The 19,629-nt window shown below is 42.1% G+C and overlaps 1 protein-coding gene across 3 annotated transcripts in view; it reads right to left on the reverse strand.

Moving 5' to 3' along the window:
* Positions 1–14,313: 14,313 nt before the first annotated feature.
* Positions 14,314–19,629, reverse strand: part of grik1.L (glutamate receptor, ionotropic, kainate 1 L homeolog) — a 238,566-nt gene continuing 233,250 nt past the window's right edge. For 2 of the 3 annotated variants that reach the window (XM_041583393.1, XM_041583391.1), the window contains one exon: positions 14,314–14,746. In XM_041583393.1, coding sequence (XP_041439327.1) covers positions 14,591–14,746 — 156 coding nt within the window. In that variant the 3' untranslated portion in view covers positions 14,314–14,590. The remainder of the gene's footprint in view (positions 14,747–19,629) is intronic. The other variant, XM_041583392.1, reaches the window with a different exon arrangement.

Consider the following 19,629-nt stretch of genomic DNA (forward strand, 5'->3'; position numbering starts at 1 on the left):
GAAGCACAGAGGCCAGAAAAAATATGCCATATAAATGCTGAAAATAGTCATTTTTTTGGTCGCAGCCACTGAAGCACAGTTGCCAGAAAAATTATGCCATATAAATGCTGAAAATATAAATTTTTTTGGTTGCAGCCACTGAAGCACAGAGGCCAGAAAAATTATGCCATATAAATGCAGAAAATATGCATTTTTTTGGTTGCAGCCACTGAAGCACAGAGGCCAGAAAAATTATGCCATATAAATGCAGAAAATATGCATTTTTTTGGATGCAGCCACTGAAGCACAGTTGCCAGAAAAAATATGCCATATAAATGCTGAAAATAGTCATTTTTTGCCATACGTTGACCTTGTAGACATTGTTTGCCCAGTTTTTTTGGTTGCAGCCACTGAAGCACAGAGGCCAGAAAAAATTAAACCAGTAGGGTTTGCACCCTAGTTTGTAACGGTGGCGGAGGGAGGAGGAGGACGCTAAAGGACAGCTGTGTGTGGAGTCATGAGGCTTGAAGAGAAGGACAGCTGCATAGAAGTCAGAACAAGTCTTCCGGCGTGCAGTAACCCTCCGAGATCCACCCCTCATTCATTTTAATAAAGGTCAGGTAATCGACACTTTTGTGACCTAGGCGAGTTCTCTTCTCAGTTACAATCCCTCCTGCTGCACTGAAGGTCCTTTCTGAGAGCACACTTGAGGCTGGGCAAGACAAGAGGTTCATGGCAAATTGTGACAGCTCTGGCCACAGATCAAGCCTGCGCACCCAGTAGTCCAGGGGTTCATCGCTCCTCAGAGTGTCGATATCTGCAGTTAATGCCAGGTAGTCCGCTACCTGCCGGTCGAGGCGTTCTTTGAGGGTGGATCCAGAAGGGTTGTGGCGCTGCCTTGGACAGAAAAACATTTGCATGTCTGACGTTACAGACTGGCCAAAGGGCTTTGTCCTTGCAGGTGTGCTCGTGGCAGGATTACTGGCACCTCTGCCCCTGGAATGTTGATGAGTTCCTGAAGTGACATCACCCTTAAAAGCATTGTACAACATGTTTTGCAGGCTGGTTTGTAAATGCCGCATCTTTTCGGACTTGTGGTATGTTGGTAACATTTCTGACACTTTATGCTTGTACCGAGGGTCTAGTAGCGTTGCGACCCAGTACAGGTCCTTCTCCTTAAGCCTCTTGATACGGGGGTCCTTCAACAGGCATGACAGCATGAAAGACCCCATTCTCACAAGGTTGGATGCAGAGCTATCCATCTCCGCTTCCTCATTATCAAGGACTGCATCATCCACGGTCTCCTCCCCCCAGCCACGTACAAGACCAGGGGTCCCCAAAAGGTCACCACTAGCCCCCTGGGAAGCCTGCTCCTGTTGGTCCTCCTCCTCCTTCTCCACAAAGCCACCTTCCTCCTCTGACTCCACTTCTGGCACCTCTCCCTGCGTTGCAGCAGGTGCCTGGGTTCGTTCTGGTGATTCCGACCAGAAATCGTGCGCTTCCAGCTCCTCGTCACGCTGGTCTACAGCCTCATCTGTCACTCGTCGCACGGCACGCTCCAGGAAGAAAGCGAAGGGTATTAGGTCGCTGATGGTGCCTTCGGTGCGACTGACCATATTTGTCACCTCTTCAAAAGGTCGCATGAGCCTGCAGGCATCGCGCATAAGCACCCAGTAACGGGGGAAAAAAATCCCCAGCTGTGCAGATCCAGTCCTACCACCCAGTTCAAAAAGGTACTCGTTGACGGCCCTTTGTTGTTGCAGCAGACGTTCCAACATAAGGAGCGTTGAATTCCAGCGAGTCTGGCTGTCAGAAATCAAACGCCTGACTGGCATGTTGTAGCGCTGCTGAATGTCAGCAAGGCGTGCCATGGCTGTGTAGGAACGTCTGAAATGGGCCGACACCTTTCTGGACTGGGTGAGAACGTCCTGGAATCCTGGGTACTTGGAGACAAAACGTTGGACTATTAAATTTAACACATGTGCCATGCAGGGCACATGTGTTAAATTGCCTAGTCTCAACGCTGCCAACAGATTGCTTCCATTGTCACACACCACTTTTCCGATCTGCAGTTGGTGTGGGGTCAGCCACCGATCGGCCTGTGACTGCAGAGATGACAGGAGTACAGATCCGGTATGGTTTTTGCTTTCCAGGCACGTCATCCCCAAGACAGCGTGACAACGGCGTACCTGGCACGTCGAATAGCCTAGGGGGAGCTGGGGGTGCACAGGTGTGGAGGAGGAGAAGGAGGACCCAGCAGCAGAGTAAGAAGAAGAAGAAGACGAGGTAGAGAGCGATGGAGGAGTAGAGGTGGTGGCAGAACCGCGTGCAATCCGTGGCGGTGACACCAACTCCACTGTTGTTGTTGAGCTACCCATTCCCTGCTTCCCAGCCATTACCAAGTTCACCCAGTGGGCAGTGTAGGTGACATACCTGCCCTGACCATGCTTGGAGGACCATGCGTCAGTAGTCATATGGACCTTTGGCCCAACACTAAGTGACAGAGATGCGGTAACTTGGCTCTGCACATGTTGGTACAGGTGTGGTATTCCCTTTTTAGAAAAAAAATTGCGGCTGGGTACCTTCCACTGCGGTGTCCCAATTGCTACAAATTTGCGGAAGGCCTCAGAGTCCACCAGCTGGTATGGTAAAAGCTGGCGGGCTAAGAGTGCAGACAAGCCAGCTGTCAGACGCCGGGCAAGGGGGTGACAGTCAGACATTGGCTTCTTACGCTCAAACATGGCCTTCACAGAAACTTGGCTGGTGGCAGATGACTGGGAATGGGAACAGGTGGTCAAGGTGGAAGGCGGAGTGGAGGGTGGTTCAGACGGGTCAAGGAGAGCAGAGGTAGAGCAGTAAGATGCTGGACCAGAAGGAGTGTGGCTTTTAGTTTGCCTGTTGCCTTTGAGGTGTTGCTCCCAAAGTGCTTTGTGCTTGCCGCTCATGTGCCTTCGCATAGAAGTTGTACCTATGTGGCTGTTGGGCTTACCAAGGCTCAGTTTCTGACTGCACTCATTGCAAATTACAATGCTTTTGTCAGAGGCACACACATTAAAAAAATCCCACACTGCTGACTTTTTGGAAGTGTGCGATCTGGCGGTAACAGTAGAAGTTGGCGGAGTTGGCGGTATTGGCGGCAATGGCGGGTGCGTTGGCCGGCTGAACACAGGTGCCGATACATGTTGTTGCCCTGCTGATCCCTGCGGGCTGTCCTCCCTGCTTCTTCTAAGTCTTATTCTCCTACTGCCTCTCTGACTCTCCGTCTCTCCATCTGAACTACCCTCCTCTTGCTCTCTTCTACTAGGCACCCACAAAACATCAATCTCCTCATCATCATTCTCCTCAGATGCATCAATTTCTTCTGACACATCACAGAAGGAAGCAGCAGCGGGGACCTCCTCCTCATCACTCATTATGTCCATCTCTATCGTGTTCTCTGCCAGAATTAAATCTGGTGTAAGGTCCTCATCTCCTTCATCTTCTTCTGGCAATAATGGTTGCGCATTACTCAGTTCAAGAAACTCATTGGAAAATAACTCCTCTGACCCCAGTGAAGAAGGGGCACCGGTGGTGGAGGAAGTGTTACGTGGGGTGGCCATAGCAGTGGAGGATGAGGAGGATGTTGTGGTAAAGTTAGAAACGGTAGAGGATGGGGTGTGCTGTGTAAGCCAGTCAACTACCTCTTCAGCATTTTGGGAGTTCAGGGTCATTGGCTTTTTAAAACTGGGCAATTTGCTAGGGCCACAGGATTGCATAGCAGCACGGCCCCTAGCACGGCCTCTGCGTGGCGGCCTGCCTTTGCCTGGCATTATTTTTAAAAAAACAACAACAAAAACTCAGTTGGTTTTTCTGGAAACGATAATACACACAGCTAGATGGCGGGTTGAAGAAAACACTGTGCAAATAATGCCTACAAAGTCAACGTATACACTACTACAGCGGTGGATACGGATTACGTAAAATATATGAATGCTGCTTGAAAAAAAGTAACTCAAGTGGTTTTTCTAGAGACGATAATATTATCAATATTTAGACAAAATGTGAACAAGGTCACACAGCTCGATGGCGGGTTGAAGAAAACAGTGTGCAAATAATGCCTACAAGGTCAACGTATACACTACTACAGCGGTGGATACGGATTACGTAAAATATATGAATGCTGCTTGAAAAAAAGTAACTCAAGTGGTTTTTCTAGAGACGATAATATTATCAATATTTAGACAAAATGTGAACAAGGTCACACAGCTCGATGGCGGGTTGAAGAAAACAGTGTGCAAATAATGCCTACAAGGTCAACGTATACACTACTACAGCGGTGGATACGGATTACGTAAAATATATGAATGCTGCTTGAAAAAAGTAACTCAAGTGGTTTTTCTAGAGACGATAATATTATCAATATTTAGACAAAATGTGAACAAGGTCACACAGCTCGATGGCGGGTTGAAGAAAACAGTGTGCAAATAATGCCTACAAGGTCAACGTATACACTACTACAGCGGTGGATACGGATTACGTAAAATATATGAATGCTGCTTGAAAAAAGTAACTCAAGTGGTTTTTCTAGAGACGATAATATTATCAATATTTAGACAAAATGTGAACAAGCTCACACAGCTCGATGGCGGGTTGAAGAAAACACTGTGCAAATAATGCCTACAAGGTCAACGTATACACTACTACAGCGGTGGATACGGATTACGTAAAATATATGAATGCTGCTTGAAAAAAGTAACTCAAGTGGTTTTTCTAGAGACGATAATATTATCAATATTTAGACAAAATGTGAACAAGGTCACACAGCTCGATGGCGGGTTGAAGAAAACAGTGTGCAAATAATGCCTACAAGGTCAACGTATACACTACTACAGCGGTGGATACGGATTACGTAAAATATATGAATGCTGCTTGAAAAAAAGTAACTCAAGTGGTTTTTCTAGAGACGATAATATTATCAATATTTAGACAAAATGTGAACAAGCTCACACAGCTCGATGGCGGGTTGAAGAAAACACTGTGCAAATAATGCCTACAAGGCCAACGTATACACTACTACAGCGGTGGATACGGATTACGTAAAATATATGAATGCTGCTTGAAAAAAGTGACTCCGGTGTTTTTTCTGGAGACGGTAATATTATGGATATTTAGACAGAATGGGAACAAGGTCACACAGCTCGATGGCGGGTTGAAGAAAACAGTGTGCAAATAATGCCTACAAGGCCAACGTATACACTACTACAGCGGTGGATACGGATTACGTAAAATATATGAATGCTGCTTGAAAAAAGTGACTCCGGTGTTTTTTCTGGAGACGGTAATATTATGGATATTTAGACAGAATGGGAACAAGGTCACACAGCTCGATGGCGGGTTGAAGAAAACAGTGTGCAAATAATGCCTACAAGGCCAACGTATACACTACTACAGCGGTGGATACGGATTACGTAAAATATATGAATGCTGCTTGAAAAAAGTGACTCCGGTGTTTTTTCTGGAGACGGTAATATTATGGATATTTAGACAGAATGGGAACAAGGTCACACAGCTCGATGGCGGGTTGAAGAAAACAGTGTGCAAATAATGCCTACAAGGCCAACGTATACACTACTACAGCGGTGGATACGGATTACGTAAAATATATTATGGCTGCTTGAAAAAAGTGACTCCGGTGTTTTTTCTGGAGACGGTAATATTATGGATATTTAGACAGAATGTGAACAAGGTCACACAGCTCGATGGCGGGTTGAAGAAAACAGTGTGCAAATAATGCCTACAGGGCAAATAATGCCTAAAAGGTCAACTTATACACTACTACAGCGGTAGTAAAATAAAAAAAAGTAAAATAAAAAAAAATGAATATTAAAAAAAAAAAATTAAAGTTGGTGCTGCTGAACTACTAGGAGCAGCAGATTAGCACACCAGTCCCACTCCCCAACACTGCTAGACTAATAGCACTGGGCTCTTATAGTAGTAGTAGTAGTAGTAGTAGTAAAACAACAAAAAAATAAATAAAAGCAGTCCTTACAAGGACTACTGTTATTGCAGCAGTCAGCAGATGAGATCAGAAGCAGGACAGCTGCCCACTGCAGCTACATACAGAGCACTGCAGTAGAAGGTAGATTACTAGCCAGCAAAGCTACCTAAGCTTAAATGTCCCTCAAACCCCTGCAGACTTCTGTCCCTCCAATAACAGAGCAGTATCAAAACGATTACTAGCCAGCAAACTTTCAACTGTCCCTGAAATCACTAACAGGCAGCAGCTCTCTCCCTACACTATCTCTTCAGCACACACAGGCAGAGTGAAAAAACGCTGCAGGGCTTCGGTTTTTATAGGGAAGGGGAGTGGTCCAGGGGAGAGCTTCCTGATTGGCTGCCATGTACCTGCTGGTCTGGGGTGAGAGGGCAAAAAAAAGCGCCAACAATGGCGAACCCAAAATGGCGAACGTCGCGCGACGTTCGCGAACTTCCGGCGAGCGCGAACACCCGATGTTCGCGCGAACAAGTTCGCCGGCGAACAGTTCGCGACATCTCTAATTTTGAGCACAATTCCGCTGGAGTTCTAGGAAACGTGCTGTAGAGTCCTGCAGTCTTCATGGGTCCAAAAGATTCCTCCAAGGCAGGAATTCAAAATGAGGCCATTGAGAGCATCATCAAAGTAGGTGGTAAGTGACAGTGTTTCTCGCAAGCCACTGATTGGGGATATTTAAAGTACTCAGGTTTCCTCCTGCACTTAAAAAAACATACAACACAAGCAGGTTAATATGGACTTTAGATTTCATATTCCACTGGGTCAGAGAATGATAGTGAACAATCTGCTTACATATGTTTCCCTTTCATATGCTATAAGGCTCCCATTGTGTTTTAATACCATTTTCATCCAGTAGGTTTCGTGGTCTAGCTTTGTGCTAACACCTGATCATCCACAGTACGTTCACTGCATGAATAATATCTAATAATAACACATTCTAGCTGGAGCCCTGGCTGACCCATAAACACTCTACATTGTTACTTAAGAGTTGTTTTCGAAAAATAGCCTCATCTGGAACATGCAAAGTGGCATCTTCCCTGCTAAAATATACAGAAAATGTTTGTTCCTTTTATATTTTACTGCCTTTTTTTTTAAAGTAAGCAAATGGAATATAGAATATAAAAATATATACTATTTAAGAACAGCAATACCGTTTGCTTCGCAATTGCTGTAATATGCCTTTTTATATTCCTGGCAATTCTTCAAGTGTTTATATTCCGAGCAGCAAACAAATACAGACTGAATTTTAGACGATGTGAAGCTGCACGTGCTGTCTGTATGCTGCTGCCAATGAAAAACTCAAAGTCTACAAAGCATGTCCTTGAAAGAGAAGGAAGGAGAGCACAGAAAAAAGAGAAAGATTTGAATTAGTATTTTTCACATTATTAAGGATGTGCCCAGTGGTGTAACTAGATATTACAGAGCCACACAGCAAATTAATTCTATGGTCCCTACAATATCCAGAGGTTGTACCTCCTGGGCCCCCTTGCAGCCGCAGGGTCTGCTTCCTCTATAGTTATGCCCCCTAATGTGCCTTTGCTATAGGTTGTGAAACTGAGAAGTATTCCATGAGGAAAAACATTGTAGTGATAAGTAAACCTGTCCCGTTATGCTTCGCTGAAAAAATTCTCGAAACGCTGAAATAGAAAAAAATTCTTGAAACGCAAATTTTTCCGCGCAACAGTTTTTACGCAGCCCACAATTTTTTTTACTCCAAAAGTCAATGGGCATCAAAAAATTTTTTCTCAGCGACAATTTTGTCTCTGCAACTTTTTTGTCCAAATGCATTAACGTCAATGGGCGTCAAACTATTTTTTTATGCGCATCAATTTCTGCAACTTTTTTGATGCAGTAAATTTTTCTGCAGCTAATTCTTGCCACAGTTTTGTGAAAACATTTGCAGGTGGTGAAGTATGGAAGTCTGCTACGAATCCATGCCTGGCAAATAAATTCACTCATCACTGAGGGTTCCCAAACTAGAAAACTGGTTCTTCAATATCTTCTTGTAGTCATCATGTTCTTCTGCAAAGTTCCTACTGATTGTCGGCAGTGGCTGACGGGACGATTAGTCGCGTGCGATAATTTATGCATGACTGCGGCGACAAATCTCCTGAAAATGCCTTTCCATTAGAAATAACTGAAGTTGCCGGTGGTAAAACCTACATATCGCGAAGTCGCTCAAGTTTCCTTCCAAAGCTACTTCAAGCAACCTTTAGAAGAATGAATCGATTGTTTTACCGTTGGCGATTTCAGTTATTTCCAAAGGAGATGCATTCTCGGCAGATTTGTCGCCATCAGTCTCCATGTCCTATTATTTTGATACGGCATCATGACCACATACAGTAACCAGATGGCACTGATCAGGTCGAATCACTAAGCAAAAGTATGGGACTATTAAACAACTAAACACACACAGATGACTACAGAGCTTGGGAGGAAATTGATTGTATAAATAATCTATGCAAGTGGGGTCATTACCCATTCCACAGGTTTGTGGTGATGAAACACTGATTGGGAGGCGGGTCATGGGATGTGTTCCCCTCCCCTTATAGGCCTATTTAAGGTCTGAATGTTACACGGGCTGTAGGCTTCATAAAGGGCTGGTTGCACCCGAAACGTTGCCTGTTTTGTGCCACTAATAAACCATTTTGTTCACAATTTCAGAGTGCTGCTGGAATATTTCTTTGGTGCAAGTGTGGTCAGTATTACTCACTAATGTAACTGACTGCTGGTACAAGCAACAGAATCCCAGTGATAGCCATTGGCTATTGTTGGGAATAGGGTTGCCTAGCCGGTAAAACACCAAGGCCGGGCCGGTAAATTTGTAATACCGGGCCTGGCAGGTAAATTTGTAATACCCCTAACAAAAGCCCTTGGCCTGCCCCCAATCCACTCAAAACCTTTTTCCGCCTTCTGACCATCGCGCGCCATCACTCTACCACAGCCCATCCCTTTTACATCATGGCCCACCATTTTATTCCCCCACCACCAGCCAGTGGAAATTTGATGAAAAGGTGGCCGGGACAGGGCTATTGGTCGATCGTCAGATGAATCATAGGGAATCCTAATTTGGAAAACCGGGCAGGCAGCCGTTCAAAAAAACACAGGCTGTACAGGTCAAAACCGAAGTGGGGAACCTGAAAGTTGGTTGTACTGTGGATTCTATTTTTTCAGGCCTATAGCTGGAACTATCAGAACTTCGAGAAGTGAGGAGATCTACCGAATGGAAACGTTTATCTGAAAATGCACCATGTTGTCAGGCGCATCCACATTTAACATATAATCAAAACCACCACTGTCCTGACGAGCTTTCATAGACAGTTCAGTGTAGCTGAAATCGGCCAAATGCTCCACCAAATCTGTGCATCAAAGGCAAGATGGATCTAAGGGTGATGATTGACTTCAAACTTCTTGAAAAACGTTTGCTCTAGGAAAGTAAAAGAGAACACATTTACTGAAAGGAACAGTAAAAAGAAGTTTAAAGGCCTCAGGCTACAGGTTTTCAGACTCCAGGGCAACAAAAGAGAAAAAGGCGCGTGTAGGCGCCGAACGCAGGAAAAATGCAGCATGTTGCGTCTGAACCTGCGTTCGGCGCCTACACGCGCCTGAGTGAGTACAGCCCCATTTCAAATCATTACTTGCGTCTATTCCTGCGCTCCCCTGCGGCTGAACGCCAAAAAACGGAACGCAGGGGAGCGCAGGTCGGAACGGCCGTGTGTAAGAGCCCTTACAATTAGAAAGTTTTTTACCTTCAGGTTTCTTGATAGTTTTGTGCTGTTTGCACTAGATTTATTCAATAATTTGAATTATTCAAGCTTTTTGGGCAGCAACTCAAACAACCATAATTTAAATTATTTGGGGTTTTTGGCCAACAGTTTGAAAAAAAATTTCTGAGAGTCAATTCAATAATTTTGCACAATTTGAATTTTTGCAATTTCTTTTTATCGAGAATAATTATTGGTAAATTAAGGGGATTTGGCCAGATTTCTTTTAAAGCCTGCTGAGCCACTGGACCTGGTCACAGTTGGGGGCATTTAAAGGAAAATTATACCCCCCAAACAATGTAGGTCTCTGTAAAAAGATATTGCATAAAACAGCTCATATATAAAATCCTGATTCATGTAAATAAACCATTTTCATAATAATATACTTTTCTAGTAGTATGTGCCATTGGGTAATCATAAATAGAAAATTGCCATTTTAAAAAATAAGGGCCACCCCCTGGGATCGTAGGATTCACTGTAGTCACAACCATACCAACAAACTATACATGTTAGGTCACATGAGCCAATTAACAGACAGAGTTGTGTCTTTTGCTTCCACACTTCTTCCTGTTACAGTTAGAGCTGCAGTATTTCTGGTCAGGTGATCTCTGAGGCAGCACACAGACCATCACGAAATGGTGGCTCAAGGCAAGAGATGTAAAAGGGCAATATTTACTTAAATATATATTCCAGTTTGGTAAGATTCCTTAATATGCCACTTAATATGATATGAACTATCTGTTGCTTAAGTGTTCATTTTGGGGGTATAGTTTTCCTTTAAAGGAGAACTAAAGCTTAACTAAAGAAATAGGCTTGAAATCATCTCTGAAGATGTCCCAGTAGCTCCCCATTTTCTTTTCTGCTGATTCACTGCACATGCTCTATGCTGCTGTCACTTACTGAGTTTAGGGACCCACTCACAATATACAGTACACATAGAATAGAAATGTCACAATATAAGGCTAATTAGTAATTAATACAGATAATTACTACATGGCAGCACAGAAACCAGTGCAATTAGCATCAGAATTTAATAATCGGACCTGTAGCATCAGCTTATATTACAGGGGAAGCTCATTTTCTGCTGGATAATTAGTGACGACCCCTAAGTTTAGCTTCTCAACAGCCAATCAGAGCCCACTGAGCATGTGAGTGTCACAGACACTTTCCAAGATGGTGACCCCCCTGTGACAAGTTTGAAGTCCTGGATCATTGCTGCTATTGACAAGCTGAAACTTTAGGCTGGTGTAATAGGTTCACTATATAAAATAAGGCATTTTTAGCCCTATTAATCTTTAGGGTTTACTTCTCCTTTAAGCAGCTTTCCATGAAAGCGGCTGCTATTGTCGTTTTTTGGGCCCAGCATATAATTATTGCCATACTTGATATGCTTGCTTAGTGTTAGTGCTTTTTATTTCTTTTTAAGTAAATTTTTTTTCCCCACATTTTTTTATTATGTTGATTCAGTGCATATTTATCTCAGAACAGAGCATGCGGTCTCTCAGCTAGAAACAGCTAATTCTGCTCCTTTAATCAGGACCATTTGTTGTGTGTTTTTGGTGAATTACAAATTAGGTAGGAACTATTACATTTCTAATATGTGCTCATTTTCCTGCTATTATTTCCCATTCATCTCCATCCCACTAGACTGGACAAAGAAGGAATGGTAGATAATAGCATGGAAAATGAATAGTAATAGCTGCTGTGGTTAAAAGTCTGACAAGAGTGGTATTTTGTCTTGTGGCTTGTGCCGTATGGTAGACGACCTACTATTTTTATCAAGGTAGAGTAGATGGAGACCAGGTGGAAACAGTAGATCCCTGGGTAACACCGTTGGTATAGAGATTATAAGCAAACCTGTGTTGGGACTCCCCTTGTCCTTATCTGTTAACTTAGGAAACACTCATTTGCTCTCCGGTTTCCTTTATAACCCGCAGGCTATACTGATCCAAGGCTTAGTGAGTAATATGGTACAGCAGAACTAAGGGCAGGTGAAGGATGGAAAGAAAACAAAGGAGTCTTAGAATCACTATTGCTCCTTAGGAAGCAGTACATTAATATTCGGATGGCTTGCTCAGGGAGAATCAAGCAATTTGGTAGAGATGTAAGTAGCGGAGCTTTATGAAGTGCTGAAAAAAAAGGAGCAAGAGAAAAATGAAAGTAGACTGCCACAGCAGGCAGCAGCATTGAAATATCTAGGCGGTAATGAGGCCCTAATGGGGAATCATTTTGCTATACGACTCTAACAGAAGATTTAGAGCTCTGGTATTGCAGTGGCAGGATCTAACAGTGTCACAAATGGGAAAAAATAAGTTGAGCTGCAAAGAAAATGGCAATCTGGAATTACACATCCTAACAATCCTGTTTTCTTCTGGCTTCAAATCTGATTAAATGTTTTTTTCATGATCTTTAATGCATTTACTTGAAAGTCGCGGGAGTTTATGTAAAGTTTTACAGAAAAGGGACTGTTCTTGGTAATGGAGAATGTGTTCTGCTAAAACTCTACTTTCTTAAAGGAGAAGGAAAGGCTTTCGTGCACTTGGGGGAGCTAAATGTTAGACACCCCCAAGTGATTGTATTGACTTACCTGAAACCCCGGGCCGGTGCTCCTATCAGCACAAAACTGCACCGCCCCGAGGTTATAACATTGAGCACCATGGAGAGATCCTCTTCCATCATCTTCTTTCTTCAAATTTCCCAGGGCAAATGCATGTGCAGTTGAACGAAATAACCGATTTTTTAGTTAAATTCCGGCTTCTCGTTCTACTGCGCAAGCGCAGCCACGTGAAGGAAAGAGAAAGATGATCACTCCGTGGTGCTCACTGGTATAACCCAGGGCCGGTGCAGTTTTCTGCTGATAGGAGCCCTGGCCCGGGGTTTCAGGTAAGTCAAAACAATCACTTGGGGGTGCCTAACATTTTGACACCCCAAGTGCACAAAGCCTTTCCTTCTCTTTTAAGAGTGACCCATAACCACAAACAGAACTAGACACCCACTGGCTACTCCAGAATTATCTGATGACCTCTACATATACTGCTACCGCCATCAGGCCCCATGAAGGGAGATACCCAGGTAAAAAGTTATGGCAGGTAAAGTATTCTCTTTTCTTTTGGTATTTGTTAATACCCCAAAAAAAGTAGAGCAATTGTCCCCAACTGGACTCTGGAACTGGCTCTCCTTGAAGCATTTCAAGGGTGGATTTGGTTTGAATGTCAGTTCAGGCGAGATTTAGGTCAAATACTTGTTTGCTCCCCTGAAGCTGTCTTTTTACAGCCATGCTGATTGGCCTTTTTTGGCCTTAGGTAATATTATTTTAACAAAATCAGATACCTATAAAAGGAGGCTTGAAGTTATCTAATGAGAAAGGGGTTTTTGGACAAGGCAAAAAGTGCAAGTGGGGTCAGTAATAATGTTACTAAATTGTGAGAAAAAAAACATTCAGCTCCCCTAGGTACAAGTAACTTAAAGGTATTTTGGGACGCAGTTTGGGGTGAACCATATATTCCTGGAACTGTACAGTAGCTGACTGGCTGATACACCATGTCCTTCTAATCTTCTTCATAATTTCAGTAGGGTAAGACTAAAATAGGATGGGGCATTGTGACCACTGCTGCTAAGAAGTAGAATACAATGAATGTCAAAACATAATTGATGGAAAATGTGGTATTTGAAACACATGAGTGGTTACAGGTTGACCCCCTAGCATTTCTGTGAGAAGGTCCACCTGTCAACGCTGCTGATGATTGTAGCACGTATTTCCCTTGATTATTTTAGGAAGTGGTGACAGACTGATACACAGCATTGGAGCACTGGGGATGAGGCGTACAGGAATACAAGTACCCAGTGCTCCTTGGTTTGCGGCTGGACAGCCCCTAAAATCTTGCCGCCCTAGGCCTGGGCCTTTTGTGACCTTGCCAAAAATCCAGGCCTGCTGATAACGAGTTTCAACTGCTGATGTTTTCTGCCTGATGACAATCCATTGGGGCAGTGTCGGACTGGGATGTCAGGGCCCCACCAGAAAACCTTAGACCATGGGCCCACTTTCCAAACTATTATTGCGCCTTTCCTCACTCAACCCCTTTATTCTCCTAGTCTTTTATCTTTACATACTATACTCTTTTCTTCATTTATTAAGGCCTTTAAAGAAATTGGGAATGACCATGAAATAAGCCACATGGTTAGAAGCAAGAGGGCCCACTGACACCTTGGCCCACCGGGAGTTTTCCTGGTATCCCGATGGGCCAGTCTTACACTGCATTGGGGATAAATTGGTATAACCAGCACACTATATTTTTCAGCTCAGTTTCCAACCCCAACAGTCCTCTGCCATGGTGACAATTAACTGAGGAATCTTCTTTTAGAATTACAGCTCAGTTTCCCGAATATACTGTAATGCATTAGTAGGAGCTGCCCAAACAACAGAGTAACCACTGGCTCCCACAGCAGGAAAGGTTTCCAAGTATTTAGCCTGCAAGGGTTATAATCATGGAAACCAGGCCTGCAAACAATACCAAACCATTAATAAAGCCAACTAATAAATTTGAAAAAGACTTTGTGTTTTATTTTAGAAAGCACACAAATCATTTGTACAGTGTGAATATGAAATGACGTTTTGACATCCGAAACTGTTTTTTCGGAAGCAAGTCCTTGAATGATTAGGAGTGATATTCACATTCTCATGTGTCAGTTCTACATGTCATTATAAAAATCATGTAAAGATTTTAAAAAAAGGAGACGCCTTCCTTTGAAAAATCCCTCTGCCCGTCACGTCCATATTGATACCGGTCAATATTTTCCCTGCAAATGTTTTAAGCTTCTACGCCATTGTTTCTTTCCTGATGATCCGTCTCTGATGGCAGGTAAGCATACTCGTGAATGTGGATCTTCCCTTGACTTTTGGCTTTTTCTTTAATCTCTTTGGATGCTTGAGAGATATTCCAAGTTCTTCCATGATAGCATTGAAGGAAAGACACTGGAGGTGGAGTAAAACATTTGGTTAAGATAAAGACATATTAGAGGGTCCCTGCCTAATCCTGCACCCCTATTGGATTGTGCACCCCAATCTCCTTTTCCTACTGAATTCGCAAGCACAAGTGTAGATACTACAGACTTGCTTTAAAATAGTCACAAAAGTAAGATATCACCACATTTATTGCACACCATACAACAAACACATTTCAACACAAACATACACAGTTTCCTATTCTATGCTACAAAGTGTTATAATTCTTCCATTTTGACTTTATAAATGCTTGGATTGAAATATTTTATCATCATTACAATGTAATTTGTTCTGTTATGCCAATTTTTTTCTGCACTAAAAGTGCATAATTTTTATTGTGTTTATATTTATTTATAGAGGAAATCTGTCTAATTAAAGGACTTCATCGTTCAGGTTTTGTGTGTGCATGTTCAGAGTCGGGACTCCTGTCTAGAGCCCCCTCCGGACCCCCTACTGCGATGCTGTGCGGCCCATTTTGCGCATGAGTGGTGTTGCAGTAGGGGGTCCGGAGGGGGCCCCTCCGCGCATGCGTGTAAGGAGCTATGTACGTACACGAATGTCGCTGCACTGCCCTGCAATTTTTTTTTTGTAGGGCCAGGGGATCTGGAGAGGGGGTTTGGCCCACCGGGTTTTTTCCCCGAGTCCCACCGGGCCAGTCCGACCCTGTAAATGTTTGTACATTATTCAAGCTTGCTCGAGCTTCTTCCACTTCATGGCAACTTTACTTTGTGTCTATACATTTAATGCTTTTCTATTCCACACTACAACGTCTTGTGCTCAAGTCAACACAAGACTAAAAGCAGTCATACATTGTTCTATAGTGTATGTCAACTTGGCCAAGCTAGAAACTTAATGGCTTCAAAACTATGGCCAACATAAGACAAAATAAAGCTGATCATACCCAGTCAAATAAAGGTTGTCAACTTGATCAAGCTATTATCTTAATGAGTTTAAAACTATTTAAAACTAGGGCCAACACAAGACTAAATAAAGCTGGTCATATACAGCCCAATAAGGGTTGTTCATTTGGCCAAGCTATTACCTTAATGGGCTTAAAATATGGGCTACACAAGAGTAGAGTTGATCATAAACAGCCCAACAAAGATTATCAGCATGGCTAAGCAAGAAACCTAATGGATCTAAACCTGTGGTCAACACCAGATTAACTAAAACTAATCATACACAGCTTAATAAAGGTTGTCAGCTTGATAAGCTGGTAACTTAATATAGGTTTAAAACTATGACAAACAGAACATTAGAGCTGATCATACACAGACCAACATTTGTCAGCTTAGACAAGCTAGCTAATGAGTTTAAAACTATGGTCAAAACAAGCCTAAATAAAGCTGGTCGCTCCTTTAAATGGGTGTCAACTTGGCCAAGCTAGCATCTTAATGGCTCCAAAACTATGGCCTCCATAGTCAGTATGGACTTGGTCTGATATAGACTGGGATGACTGGAAATGCTGTCAGGCAAGGATAGAGGATCACATATGTCCCCTACGTAGGCCACAATTCCCATATATACCCAGCTTAGGGATAATTGCATGGTTTCAGAAATGAATAACGAGGGCAATATGAAAACATAATTAAACTTTTACAGACAAAGAAGCGTAGTTCAAAGTAGGATAAAAGTAACTTAAAAGTTGTTTCCCCCACCTCCAAAAAATGTATAGTAAAATAGCAAATATACACCCCAAAATCATTTTATTGCTTATTTGTGCAAATGAAGAAAATAATAGCCTAGAATATATTAAGCCGTGGAAAGGCTTAATATGAAAGAAAAAAGGGAACTGCCAGTATCTTTTCATAAAGACTCAAACTGCAGACTCTGAGAGCCATTGTCTTAATCTTCTTCTCACATCCATTCCTATTACCTCCTACATATTTTGTTTAGCAAATTAAAAATTCAGTTATCATCATCATCACAGGTCATACACTGGAGTACCAACTAAGACTCTATAATATCACACGCTAATAAGAGTGATGAGATTTGTGTTGACTGCACCCTTAATAAAAAAACCTTATACACCTTATTATAATAAAGGGAATGGTTAGAAAGAAGGCTCTGTATGGGAAAGCAAAATGAGATTGCTATAAGTGCTTTATTCTTTTCCATTTCAATATATGAATTTTATATATATATATATTCAACGGTTCTTGTATTTATTGTGTTTTCTTTTAATCTAACAGCAAGGACAAAATGGGGTAAATAAGTAAATTACTAATTACCAATAATGACACAAGCGCTTGTTTAGCAATTGCCTAATGCTGCACACAACACTTTCCCAGAGTATAGGACAAACAGAGATGTAACCTACAATTAAAGGAAATCATTACATGTCCAAGCTAAGTAATTGTTCTGGGCTGTATATCTACTGTATACAACTCAACATCTATAATTATAGCGTCACAACCATGCCAGCCCTACAAATATAGGCGGGGAGCTACCAGGTTTCCTTCCAAAGCTTGTCTACCCATCCTGTTTCCAGAATATAGATGTGATAGGGTTGGTGCACTCCTGATACTGTGTTTTCCTATGTGACAGCAGGTTTGCCTCTCTTTCCTTCGATCACATTTTCAGATTGCTCCCTTGCCTGGATGCCCTGCACAAACCATCTGAATTAAAACCAGGAAAAGGTCGGAGGTTTAATAATAAATCTGCTTGCTGTACGACATCTAGATCACTAATTCATTTGTGCAGGTTACTAAGGCAATGGAGCAAATATCATGAATGTACAGAAAAGCAGCCACAAGAACTACCAAAAAACCTAAATCAGCAACACACTAAATAGTAAAGGGGCACATAAAATAAATGTATAAAAATAGAAAGAAGGGAGGGAAGAAAGGGAAAATACATCAGGACCGATGGCCTGAAAAACTCTCGAGCACTTTCAGACTGAACATTGCCGCCATGCAGGACCAAATCTGTGCAGGACCAATTATAGATGGGGAGGTTAGAATATCCTGTTTGCAAGGGCTGCATTGGGTCAAGTATGTGCTACTCTGCCAGTGGGTCTGCAATGAGCCTCCACATGAGGGAATTGGAGGAACATAATTTGGCCTCCTTCATAGTTTAAGAGGGTTATAAGAGAAAGATGTAAAATACATATTTACAGGCAAAGAAGCAGTGTTTGACACATGGATACGGGAAAGGAAAACCCAATAAAAAGAAAAAGTATAACAAGGAGCAGTGTGCCTTTAAGGTGACTTGATCACAGCACATGCACAAAAGACGTCATTCTGCAATTAATGCGGAATTTACAGACTAATGGGCTTTAGAACAAAGTGTTAATTGATTTTTATAAAAAATGGACCCGTTTAAGGAAATTAATGAGCGAAGCTTCTGTGAAAATCATCAGTTTGCCTCTGTGATAACAGCAGGATTTGTGTTATGCCCTTTGCTAATTTTACCTCCAATTATTTGGCTCTGCGGAAAGTTTTGCTTGTAAAATACAATAGGAAACAAATCCATGGAAAAAAAAAAGATCTAGAGCTAGAAGAGAGGGAAGAAAAGGGCAATGCTAATGCTAGCACAATTATACGCTTGTAAAGGTCACTTATATCAAATGAAAATACATGTGCTCATGACTCTGCTCCTTAGAACCCCAGGCTTAAACATTTCAATGTAGGACAAGTATTAGCATGAATAGCCTGAATAAAAACTGCCATAAATACTCCCGGAAAATATTAGCAAATAGTCAACTGAGAAAAACTCACTGGGGTAAACTCACAAATGGTTGTACGGGTATGGAACCTGTTATCCAGAATGCTTGGGACCTGGGGTTTTCTGGAGAACAGATCTTTCCTTAATTTGGATCTTTATACTTAGACAATCATGTCAACATTAAGGGGTTTATTTATCAAAATCCAAATTGTTTTTTTATTTAATTTAAAAAAAGTCAGACCAAACTAGAGTCCATGATTTGACCTTATTTATTATGAAAAAAGCACAATTTAATTGGATTGGAGAAAAACTCGATAAAATCGAGTGAAAAAACCCTAAAACCGCAAGCCATTCGGTAAAAAAATCTGAAGAATTGCACGATTCGGGTTTTTGCTAGTGATGGACTAATTTGTCCCGTTTTGCCTCACCGCGAAACTGGCGATTTCGATGCCTGCGACAATCTGCCGCCATTAAAGTCAATGGGCGTCTGTTTATCGGCACCGGCACCATCGCCAGAAAAACTTTGAAGTTGGCTTTGAAACCATAGCTGGCTACAAAAATTTTTTCAATGCTGACGAATTTTCGCCAGTGAATTTTTGTCGCAAATTTATTTGCCAGCGGCAAAACGGGCAAATTCGTTGCGAATTTGCGTCTGCCGAATAAATTCGCCCATAGTTTTTGCTCGATTTTATCAAATTTTTCCCTGATCCAATTAATTTGTACTTTGTTAATAATAAATCAAATCAAATCATGGATTCTATAACAGATCTGGAGGAGGTGGCAATGGAGTAAGAGGCAACTGGAGATTGAATAGTAAAAAGAAAAGCTGAGTTTAGGCTCTTCTTAAACCAAAAACACTGTATCCAAAGGGTGTGAGGGTCTCCAAAAATAAAGAGGCAACTATAAAAAGTAGAAAAATGTATTAGGACATGAAGACCTAACGCGTTTCGTGCCTATAGGGGCACTTACTCATAGGCTCTTCTTGCCAATCTCGCAAGCTTCTCAGACTTAATAAATTCTGAAGGATCATCACAATCACACACTGAAGGGATAAAACAATAGAGTGCCGTCTCTTAAACAAGACATTACAGATCTTGAGGATAATCCAAGGCCTCTCAGGTTCTATCGGGGAAATAATTCTGTGTTACTTTTGTCGCCAATGCGATCGTCAGCGTTTCGATAGAAAT

The sequence above is a fragment of the Xenopus laevis genome, chromosome 2S, assembly GCF_017654675.1.
Source record: "Xenopus laevis strain J_2021 chromosome 2S, Xenopus_laevis_v10.1, whole genome shotgun sequence".
Lineage (NCBI taxonomy): Eukaryota > Metazoa > Chordata > Amphibia > Anura > Pipidae > Xenopus > Xenopus laevis.